This window comes from Cibotium barometz, chromosome 31, assembly GCF_041138505.1.
Source record: "Cibotium barometz isolate CiBa-2024 chromosome 31, ASM4113850v1, whole genome shotgun sequence".
Classification (NCBI taxonomy): domain Eukaryota; kingdom Viridiplantae; phylum Streptophyta; class Polypodiopsida; order Cyatheales; family Cibotiaceae; genus Cibotium; species Cibotium barometz.
This window is the reverse complement of record NC_141076.1, coordinates 16463095-16474771: the sequence shown is the minus strand read 5'-3', so window position 1 is coordinate 16474771 and position 11677 is coordinate 16463095. Positions and strand designations below refer to the sequence as shown.

Below are 11677 nucleotides of genomic sequence, written 5' to 3'. Positions count from 1 at the left end.
GGATCCTACATCTATACACTTTTTTTTTGGCTACCTTATTCTTTATCTCCTCTCGTAAGGGCTCCTCTGTCTCTTCAACAATGTATCTGAAACTTCGGCAAGTATCGATGGCGCTTCCAATATTCATGTTCCACATGAACAAATCTCCAGAATCAATGGGCTTCTTCTAGCATCTTTGTCCAAAGATTGCGGGCCTCTACCGTGATTAAGAGATGTTCTGTTGCATCTCCGCCTATTTTGTTACATAAATGTTTGTAAACACTTTCTAGGGTTTCCTTCTTCAGAGTATAGCTAGGGCCATTAGAAAAAGCCATTAGAGATGAACAAGTAGTTGATGGTCGTGAGGGTTGTAAGGAAGAGAACGATAGAGAGGGAGAGAAATACAATGAGAGGACGAGGAAGGCAACAAGAGAGAGAAGGAGGCAACAATATTTGGAAGTGAGGATTAGAGTAAGAGGTAGGGGTTAAATTTATAGATACACAAAGAAAAAAGAAAAAAGTTACTTTGCATGGTTACCCATTCGGACTTCCTTCACTTGTATAATCACAACCATTTTGTTTCGCCCTCCCCTCCAGCTTGCCAGCTTCTTGTACCTTAACTACACTCTTCGTATATAGAGGGGTTAGGCCCAAGTCTACAAAAGGGAATAGGTGGTAAAGGAGTGGATTTCACCACCTGCATGCACATACACACACACGTTATGCTTGGTAATCCAAAAGTTACCTTATGTAAGACTTGATAAAATGTGGTTAACAATTACCTTCACTCTGTTAAGACTATCTTGTAGGAGTTCTAATCGCAAGTGAGTTACAAGAGGAGTCATGAAACCCTCTTCATTCTCTTCTTCTTTTTAAATTCCCTCGTCCACCTCTCCTACTTCCTTAGTTGCTTTAATGGTTTTTTAAGAAGCACCTTTCCTCGAAGACTTAGCAACTGGACTTTGATTCCTTCAAGGAGGACTCCAATCATCATCTTCCTCTTGCAATTTCTTCCTTTTCTTGGTACTTGGCTTTGTTGCCTGCTCTGCTGGTAGGTGTGCGCTTTACACGTTTTGCATGCTTTGGATGTGGGGTTTCCTTTGATGTGTTACAATCTAAACACATCGACATATACAAGACACATTGCTCTCAAAAAAATCACAAAAAATGGGCATAATTGGAAAGGTGGAGAGAGATAAAATAAGACTTACATAATCTCTGGTTGGACACACAATGATGTCTCCTTTGGTTTGATTTAACTTGTTGATATCACCATCTTCAAGGGGAAAAGGAAGAGGAACTTCTCCCACTTCAACATCTTCTATCGACATGCCAACATGACCATGCAGCAAAGCAATTCCATGGATTGTATCCACCACGGTGGGGTCTACATGCAAAACGGTCCCAGTATCTTCCTTGGTATCACTGAACATCAAGGATACTTGTGTCCCTCTTAACACGAGAAGAAGGATAATGATCAAGGAATAAATAGTCCTAAAAGATATAAGAAAGAAAAAGATAAAAAATAGAGCAAAAAAGTAATAGATATAAATAGAGGTGATAAAGAAAGAGTTGGTGAGAGAGAGAGAGAGAGAGAGAGAGAGAGAGAGAGAGAGAGAGAGAGAGAGAGAGAGAGAACTATCTTTTTAGGATTTAGGGAGAGAGAGAGAACAAGGGTGTGTGAGAGTTTTGTTTTTAAAGAAAGGGAGGGAGTGTTTTTCTATTAGGAGAAAAGAGAGAAGAAGAAGGTGTTTTTCTTTTGGGGGGGCAGGGGAGGAAAAGGCATTTTGCCTTTAAGGAGGAGGAAAGGAAAAGAAAAGGGAGTTTTGTTGGGGGGGTGGGACGGAGCGAGGGGGGGGGGGGGGGGGGACAAGAAAGCTATTGCGTTGGGGGAGAGAGAGCGTGTTTTTTTTTGGGGGGGGGAGAGAGAGAGAGAGAGCGTGTTTTGTTTTGGGGGGGACAGAGCGCGCTTTTTTTTGTTAGTGGGCTTGCCCACTAAGGGCAACCGTCGTCGTGGGCAAGCCTTTAGTAGGGCTTTCCCACTAAGGGCGACAAGCCCACTAAGGGTGACAGTTGCCCTTAGTGGGCAACCCCAAAACAAAACAAAACGCGCTCTCTCCCCCCCAAAACAAAATGTGCCCCCCTCAACACAGTAGCTTTCTTTCCCCCCAAAACAAAACGCACCTTTCTTTTCCTCTCCCCCTTCTTAAAAGCGAAACGCCCTTTTCTCCCTCCCCCTTCCCTCCTAATAGCAAAACACTCCTTCCCTCTCTTTAAAAACAAAACTCTCATGCCGTCTTTAGTGGGGGTGGGGGTCACCAAAACTAGGGGCGCCCACCTATTGGGGGGTCACCTTTAGTCACCTCCCATATTTCTAAGTTTGAAAATGGAGGTGTCACCCTTAGTCACCCCCATACTTCTAAGTTTGTATCCTAGAATTGAAGAGACAATGTGCTTTTAAGTTCTTCCATGGTAGTTGTTTTCTTGGGCAAGCTTTGGACCGGTGTTATGTGTTTAAAATGTTAACCATTGGGCTTGCATCAGGTTTAGATATGGTGAACTGTATATGCCAAACAGGAAATAGAGATTTGAGGAAGGCTTGGGTTTGTTTTGATCACGTCAAGCGTGTGCAGCAAGGATGGACAACAATGGCTGCACATGTATATGATCCAAGGTAGAGTTTGGTCATGTTAAGTTCTTGAAAAAAATTGATCCTGTTTTTAGTGCTTTTCCAATTGTCGTATGATGGCATGTAGCCTACAAGAGTTCATGACAATTACAACTTGTGAAATGAAAGAGGACACAGTGGCACGAGTTCTTTTCTAGGAGATGATTAACAATGTTGTGGTCCAAAAAGGCTTCTCCAAGCTAGAATTTTTAGCTTCATGGCTGATGAGGCTAGAGCCAACTAGAGGGTAGTTAGGACTATCTATTATAATAATGGATGAATGAATATATTGGAAGGTCGTGGAGCGTTTGTGTCTTTTTCATTGGGAACAAAGTTTGAACATCCATACAGTATAATATGTAGTTAGGAATTTTCAGGAAGAGCACAAGCAACTATGTCGTCTCAGTGTGGCATTGTGCATTGAGTGAGGAAGAGGCACTTTTAAAATACAGACACATTAGATCGTGGTGGATGAATGATAAAGTCGATGCAAACTTACCAACCATGGATTGTTGGCTTAGTTGGTGGCATACTAGATAGCCCCATTAGAGGGGAAACATCTTGTAGGGGTAAGTATTTTGAATCTAAATTGTTAACTTAGCTATATAGTTATAGAATACGGTTGGAGGATGCAATTAACTTACTTTCCTCTTGTAGGATGTCGATGATGCTTGTCTGCCACACATGCCGACCACCAATCTAGCAAAAATGAAGCATGCAAGTTGGTTAACAAGAGAGGGTCTCAAGGGAACCATCTCTTTATATGATGCAGCTATTTCAGACCTTGCTAATTTCCTCTTTCAATCCACAAAGAAGCATGCATTCATGCAAGGCAAATATCACGGATTAGGCCCTATAATAACAAAGTTAATGGAGAAGGCCAAAGCATGAAAAGCTCAAAGTTCAACAAGCACTAGTAGATTGGTGGGGGAAACGGTGAGTTGCACACCAATGCACGTGCAACCAAACTTTTTTGGTGATAACATGACTGTTAGTTGGCGTCGAAAACCCACAGTTATAAATCTTGAGGAAGGTAACATCACAACATCCAGAGTATGTCACAGAAAACCAGCCATGCAAGAAACAAGGCAAGAGATTAAGATTTCCACCCACTATTCCTTTAACTAAAGGTGGTCAAAAAATGTAGAGGGAGAGACAACTAAAGCAGAGCTACAAAAAATTATGGAGAGTGACATACACTATTCAATGTGGGCTATACGTCGAACGTCTCTACACAACAGCAAGGTAACTTGCCAAGGATGGTTAGGTGGCCAAGATGGCAAGTGCAAAAAGAGCATCAAAACTACGGGCAAGGTGTTCCATCTCCTTCTTTCTATGGTATGAGAGAATGGTCTGGGGGGGCAAAGGCGTCAGTTCATGTGGTTTTGTAACAGCAACGTGGATCATACTTGGGGAGTATGTAACACCATCTATCAATCATCTATTAGACCCCCAGTTGCCAATGGGATGAGGTACAAACCTGACTGTGGATGAGATTCGAGAATTGGAGGCTGGTGGATTTGTGTTGCAAAAGGGACAATGTCAGGAAGCAAATGACGTAGGCCAAGGGTCAACAAGGTACAGAAGTTGCATATCAAATATGGAAGCCAAGAGAATAGATTCGGCAATTTCAAATACAGCTTACGGTCTTTGAGCATTTGGTCATTAAAGTCGGGCAAATGGAAGTGTCCCGATTTTCAAATCAGGGTAGGTGCTATGGACGACCATATTGTACATGCAAGCACCTTTACTTTGACATATATTTGTGTGTCTTTGGGTTAGATGCAAACCATAATATGTTTATACATCAACCCACTCTAAAAAAGGAGGACCTAATGAGAATGTTCAATAGCAGGAGAACAATGTGAAAAGGACCTAGTACTATTGATGACATTGTACTATAGTTTTGAAAAGATCCTTCATGTTGCAATAATAAAATATCCGATGTCTCAGTTCTGTAGGAAGGTCTATTTACTTTTCATTTTTTAAAATGTTTTAGTAGGACAATTAATATGGTTATATGTCAATGCCTTGAATATGGTCATTCCATTCATCTACTTTTTCAAAAAAAAAAAGTAAATAGACATGCATCTACTTTTCTAAATTTAAGAAAAAGCCATGCATGTACTTTTCTAAATTTAGGAAAAAGCCATGCATCTACTTTGCTCCATCTCCTCATCCCATAATCCTATTAGAGAAGTGACTTAAGATGATGTTATTGCATGGGATGACATTTGGCAATTGAAAAACGAGGAGTTTGAGAATATGATCAAAGGCATAGAGTGGGAATTCATGAGCAACAAGATGTTGTATGGGGGACGATAATCATCGAGCAGTGGCATGGATGGAGGAGATTAATAAATGTGAGTCTACTTAAATTGCCTACTTTTTTGAATGCGGTCTTTTGTTTTATAAAATAGTTTTGGGACTAATTAGATTTTGCACTATCTAACTGTAGCATTTAAGAATGTCACATTAAAACATCCTTCTGTTGACGCTATCCTTATTGAATTCAATGAGGATAGTGAGGGGGAGGTTCTCATAGTGATCGCTTGCTTAAGCAGGTAGTAAGAGAGTATATGTTTTAAGACTCTTTGTCAATAGGTTTGTTAGCCTTCATAATGTCAAATTTCAAGTGAATCGGAATAGTTAACATAGGGAAGTGTGTTTATTAAATAATATGATAAATGATAAAAGCTCTAATAAGTGTCAATGCTTTGCACAATGTATGAAGATTCCGCACAAGATTTGAACAACTTGATTTATATCTCAAGGCCCAATTAACAAACTTCTGTATAAATTAAACGTATGTGCTTTTTAAGACGTAGTTGTCATAGTTATAACTCTAATGTTGCAACATGCTTTGTTTTGGAGAGAACAAAAGTTTATTCCACAAGTTTTACATTATTTTGAGATTCAAAGTGATATTCACTAACTTAGGTATTTTTCATTGCCAAAATATGTTATAACATGACTCTTATGTTCTAAGTGAGCAAATAAATATCAGTAACATAGAGCATAAGTCATTGCAAGGCTTTTTTTTTTGTTAGTAACTCGTTATTTGAGACTAAATAAAGAGAAAATTTGCATTTATAGTAAACCATATAGTAAAAGGAAAAGGAAAAGGAAAAGTAATCACACCTTGAAATATGGGATGATAGTTATTGTGTGAGAAAGAGAGGGTTCTTTTGGGTTGAAGATGACTTGAGAACTCATCTTATTGTTGCAAAGTGTGAGTGATCTTAGACAATATCCACTAATGTGCTTGTTGAAAGGTGCTAGCTATTAATGTTTGAGTGCTAATGTACAGTGCTCTAAACTCACCTCACATGGGGAAAGAACTATAAAAAAGGAATTCAATTAAAAACCCTTACTTTAAAAAAAAGGAGGGTTACAAATTCATTTAAAGAAATTTTGAAGGTTTTTGTTGACTAAAACCTCTTCATACCTAGTAATACTAAAAAGTACATCAAAGCCTCGATTTTTTTTTAAAAACGCACAACTTGTTCCATCATTAGGAGGAATATAATGGGTTTTCCTCTCGTAGAATTCCTTCAAGTCATGGGAATATGAAGGTGATTTTTACGGTGAAGTGATGGGAGCTTATGTGATGTAGAATTACCCCGAGGAGATTGCTTGGAAGCTAGAGATGGAAAGTTGCAAGTTCCGTGGTGGTGGATTCCTTGTAGGAATGGATGGAGTATAGCGGAAGCAATGGAGCAATGGGCAACCACCAATGTACTATTGAAACTACATAATATAATGTACCTACTAGGTTGGACCCTTCTTGCTTTACAATGGTTGATTTTGGGCTTGGGTGGCGTGAAGGGGGAAGGGGTGGGGACATCCTCTAGAAGGCAACATATGTGCATTGTGCAAGGCAAGAAAGAACGGAAGGAAAAGCTGTATTTGGAAAGTACACGTTGAGACACTTGATTGGATGATGAAGTGTGTGTGGGTGGGGCCTTCAATATGATGATGTTGGACTAGGGAGAAAATCCAGAAGAATCATGACGCACGTACAAAAGAGTGGTCACGCACAAACTCTAATGAAAGCCCCCTCCCCCCCCCCCCCTCTTGGCCCCCTTTTTGTGCAAGACGTGGAAGCGAAAAGAGAAGCAGAAATTGCACCATGGGCTCGCCATTTCATGATTATTAATGACGCATTTGTTTAATAATCTCACATACTATTCACCTCTTAAAACATTTTTCTTAAAGAAAAAATGTACAGATTCTCATCGCCCTAATCCCAAGGCTCTCACTGGTTTTCAAATCTACCTCATCCAATTGGATTTCAAGTCTTGACCCTCAAAGGATTATTGTGATCAGGAGAATAATTATCATTAGCGGTATGTTTAATTAATATGATTAGTTACCTCGATCATTGATTCACTCGATTGAATCTATTATTAAATCACGCAAACATCTTGTCAAGGTATCAATATAAAGTTTTTTTTAATTATGTGTATGCTTAATAGTTTTTACAGCAACTTGTTGGCAAGCAAGCTTTTCTATGAGTTCAAATGAAAATCTAATATATAATTGAACCAATTTACTGCACTTAAACAGGAGCTAATCAACATGCTTTTGCTCACATCATGTTGGCAACGAGTGATTGATTGAAACAACCAAGACGGTTCAATCATTCTTGCCAAGCTTTGATTTTTTTTAAATTTTTTAATTTTTTTTGGATGTGGCGGAGGCCAAAAAGGGGGATATACTTTAATAAATGCCCAAGCTTATCTTTTATATATATATATAGATTTATTTATATAGATATATATATAATATTCTTAAATAAATCAGCTTTTGATAGGCTTAAATAAACCAGAATACATTTTAAATTAAATAAGATAGGGTTAAATAAACTTAAAAAAAAGGCTTGCATACTATTAATTATATAAGGCCATGCTCTCTCTCCCTCTCTCTGTCTCTCTCATAACTGTGCAGGATTCTATAGCAAGATAAGGTAGCTGCCCTTTTTCTTCCCCAATGTTATTATATGCTTTACCTTAGGCTTCTTCCATAATCTTATCTCCTTGCTTGCGTCTAAGCTTCCTTCTCACAACATTATTGCTTCTTCTCATTGATCACAATGCCTGCCCTTGCTTCCTTGAAGCCCCTCTGCAAAGGCTCCAAATCCTCACACACATCAGAAAAGCAGAGGAATCATGATAGACCTCACACCCTTCTGCATCACCCCGCCATAGCTGCTTCCAGCAAATTAAGGCCTCCCTTAGGCCGTTTATCTAACTTGAAATCATCAACTCAGCAAACAGAGACACCAACTAAAGTTGGGAGAATCATGGCAATTAAGCTTCATGATGCTGCTAATCGCAATGATTACGATGGTTTTCAGCATCATAATCATCGTAATCAGAGGGCTGCAGACCCCATGATTAAATATGATAGCAGTGGGAGTGTCCATATTGAACCAGGCACAGTTTGCCTTGCTGCCATGGTTAATGAGTTCATAGAGGATGTTGGGTCTTGTGGGCGAGCACGTTGCAATTGTGGAAATGGAAGTTTGGCCAGTGATCACCCTGATGATGACGACGATGATAATCTTGATGATTACGATCAACTAAGCGAGATTATGGAGGTAATTGTTGTTACCGTTATCATGTGCAGTTTCTCACGATGAGAATGGCCTTGATTAGTGTATTATTTGGTCACCTGATTACACTCCAAGTTGTAATTAACTGCAGGAAATGGCTTCTTGCATTGATAAAGAAGAGTCCCGGGTCCTCAAGGATGTGATGAAAGCGGTAGATTCTATGCAGGAGAAGCGAACGGATATGGATTCTGATTGTGTTAGGATTAAAGGGGAAAATTGCAGGAATGATTACTTGCTTTACTGGGTTATGAGACAGCTGAGATCATTTGGCTACAGTGCTGCAGTTTGCAAATCCAGATGGGAGCAGGCTGGAGCTCTTCCGGCAGGTAAATCAAGCATGATCAAGCAAAGAATTACCATAGGTTTAGGGAATAATTCAGCTTACGAGAATAATATTTGAAGGAGGTTTTTCAAAAATTCCTGGGTTAGATATCCTAACCTAATTATCTAGAGTTTTTAGGCAGAGTATCAAGAGTTTAAAGTTGGACAATTAATCAAGCTAGCATACTTCAAGCAAAGTTTCTGTCTAGGTTTAGACAACCATCAGCCTTATATATCTTGATTAGCTAGCTTGATTAAGCAAAATTGACACCACCGGGGTTAGGCAAAAATCTAGCTCTAACAATAATTGATCAAAGCTTGCTCATTATGATCTGTCAACTGAACTCAGCAAAGCATAATCTTGGGTTAAACATCTGTCAAACCTGACTATTATAGTCTAGGGATGAACATCGATCAACCTGACAGCTACAATCTAGGGTGGAAAGAAAGCATAATCTAGGGTTAAACATCTATGAACCTACTTTAGCAGAACATAATCATGAGAGCAGGGCAAGACAATATATTTATGATGGCAATTAATGTAAAAACACAAATGATCAATTGCTAATGTGGGGCTATGGATGTGTGCATGGCAGGTAATTATGAGTACATTGATGTGATTTGCGCGAAGGATCGGATCATAGTGGACACCAATTTCAGAGCCCAATTTGAGATAGCAAGGGCATCGGATCAGTACAGTGGGCTACTGGAGATGGTTCCATGCATATTTGTGGGCAAAGCAGAGAGGCTACACACAATATTGAAGACAATGTCAGAGGGTGCAAAGCTGTCTCTGAAGCAGATGGGCATGCACTTGCCACCTTGGAGGAAACACTGCTATCTGCAATCCAAGTGGTTCTCCTGCTACAAGAGAACCACCAAAGATCAAGCACAGCCATCAAAGGCCCTTTGCAAAGACAGCAATTTTGGTGCCATTGCCCTCAAAGGCCCCTTCTTCTCTACCAAATTCACAGAAGAAGTTGAAGACTTCTATGGAAAAGGCAGGTTAGCTGCCCAATATACTTCTACATCATCAACACTAGCTCCTCATGTTGATGAGATCACTGTAATTAGCACTGATTGGCAACCCCCTGCTCTTGACCCAGCTAGATTAGCCCTTAACAGATCACCAAGGAGGAGGGTTTCTGCACTAGCAGATGCTTTGACACAGCAATCTGAAGCAAACCCATTGCAAAAACAATCCCATAGATTACACCTTGGGGCAGATTGCTGATATATATATACTTTAAAGAAGGTAAATATATCCACTCAATGCTATTTTTTTTAATGGGGAGGTGAACTTACAACAATGCTCGCGCGCGCTCTTTCTCTCTCTTGTTATTGAGCTGCAAGCAGGGATGAAATTAGAAGGCCTACCCTAACCTTCAATATTTGAAGGCCATAAACTGGCTGGGTTGACTTTCAAAATATATATATGTTTGTGTAAAATTTAGAGAAATTTTCAAAATAGTGGCCTTGTGTTGCAACCCTATTTTCTAAGAGGGCATCTGTGGAAGGTTTGAAGGGCTTTGATGCCTTCTAAATTTAGGCCATCTGTGGAAGGTTTGAAGGGCTTTGATGCCTTCTAAATTTAGGCTTCAAATTTCAGCACTGGAAAAGGAAAGGATGAGAGTTTATGTGGTGTTTGAAATTTCATATGTTTAATGGTGTGTTTGGTTTACTCTTTGGCTTTTGAATTGTTATTAAAAACCCTTTATGTTTCGTTCCAGGTCCTTTTTTTTCCCCCCCCGAAGGTACAGGAAATTTTAGAAATTTAAAACTGTTTGGTAAAACAAGACGCTCGTGTAACTCACTGTACTGGTTTGCAGTGCGTGCATTCTAGGGTTTTGCACAAGCACTAATTTTGTGATGTTAAAGCAATGCCTCACTGGTGGTGGTCTTGCGGCTTGCCAAGTTGCCATGCTTCATTTCGGGAAATTGGAAACACCCGGTCCTTCCCAAGGCGCGCACACAAAAACACACACACACCCACACGCCCCCACACACACACACACACACACACACACACGAACGCCCACACACACACACACGAGTTGTAAGTACACGAGACAAGAGTCGACTCCACAAGGCCAAATAAATAAGGGCCTTTACACACATAGAAGTGGTTTTTGTGGGGACCCTCTCTTGAAATTGGGACGGTTGGGAGATGGACAGAGGAGCCTTTACACACATGAAGTGATTTTTCTGGGGCCGCTCTTGGGAGATGGACGGAGGAGCCTTTACACACATGAAGTGGTTTTTTTGGGGGCCCTTGAAATTGGAGGATGGGGAGATGGACGGAGGAGCCTTTACACACATGAAGTGGTTTTTTAGGGGGACCCTCTCTCGAAATTGGACGGTGGGGACATGGACGGAGGAGCCTTTACACACATGAAATGGTTTTTCTAGGGGCCCTCTCTTGAAATTGGACAGTGCGGAGATGGACGGAAGAGACTTCCCATCCCACAAATTTGGACATGAAAAATCTCTCCCGAAACATAGGATATTTAGCATTTGGGGCCCTCTCTTGAAATTGGACGACGAGAAGATGGACAGACGAGAAGATGGACAGACGAGACTTCCCATCCCACAAACCTGGACATGAACAATCTCTCTCGAAACATGAAATATTTAGCATTTTCTTCCTAGTATATACTAGTACTAATAGATGAGAATGACATGATGGGGTTATTCTAAAAAAACGAGTCCATGCTAAAGTCTATAAAGAGCGTGTTTCTAAATTACTATTAGATTATTGTTATTCTAAAATACCATCGGTATAATTTTTTAGATCTGTTGGTATTAATTTTTAGATTGTTACCCAATGACCCGAACAATCTTACTATATTATGTAATAATCCCATTTGAGGGCAAAATATTTTGTGAGTAGTGCTTGGTAGAGCTTGGGCAAGAATATTGGCCACCATCATCTTGGTTGTGGTGACTAGAACGCAAGTGAATAAGTTAGTTGGAATGAGAAATGGAACATTAAGTTCTCTATGCTAAGAGAGATCATCCATGGTGGGATTTATGCACAACTAATTGCCTCACTTGAGGTGGGGGAGAAGCTTTGACTTCTTGAAGGAACCAAC

General features: G+C 40.0%; 1 protein-coding gene across 2 annotated transcripts; it reads left to right on the top strand.

Annotated features, from left to right (window-relative positions):
- The first annotated feature begins 7590 nt into the window (after positions 1-7590).
- Positions 7591-10268, top strand: LOC147620547 (uncharacterized). Of its 2 annotated transcripts, XR_015269945.1 has the most exons (4): positions 7591-8249; positions 8356-8590; positions 9182-10102; positions 10149-10268. XR_015269945.1 is itself a non-coding variant. In XM_086824771.1 (3 exons), the coding sequence occupies exons 1-3, from the start codon at positions 7743-7745 to the stop codon at positions 9817-9819; spliced, it is 1380 nt and encodes a 459-aa protein (XP_086680897.1). In that variant the 5' UTR covers positions 7591-7742; the 3' UTR covers positions 9820-10246. The 2 variants fall into 2 exon arrangements, 1 of the variants encoding a protein (XP_086680897.1); XM_086824771.1 differs by having other exon boundaries at positions 9182-10246.
- The last annotated feature ends 1409 nt before the right edge of the window (positions 10269-11677 follow it).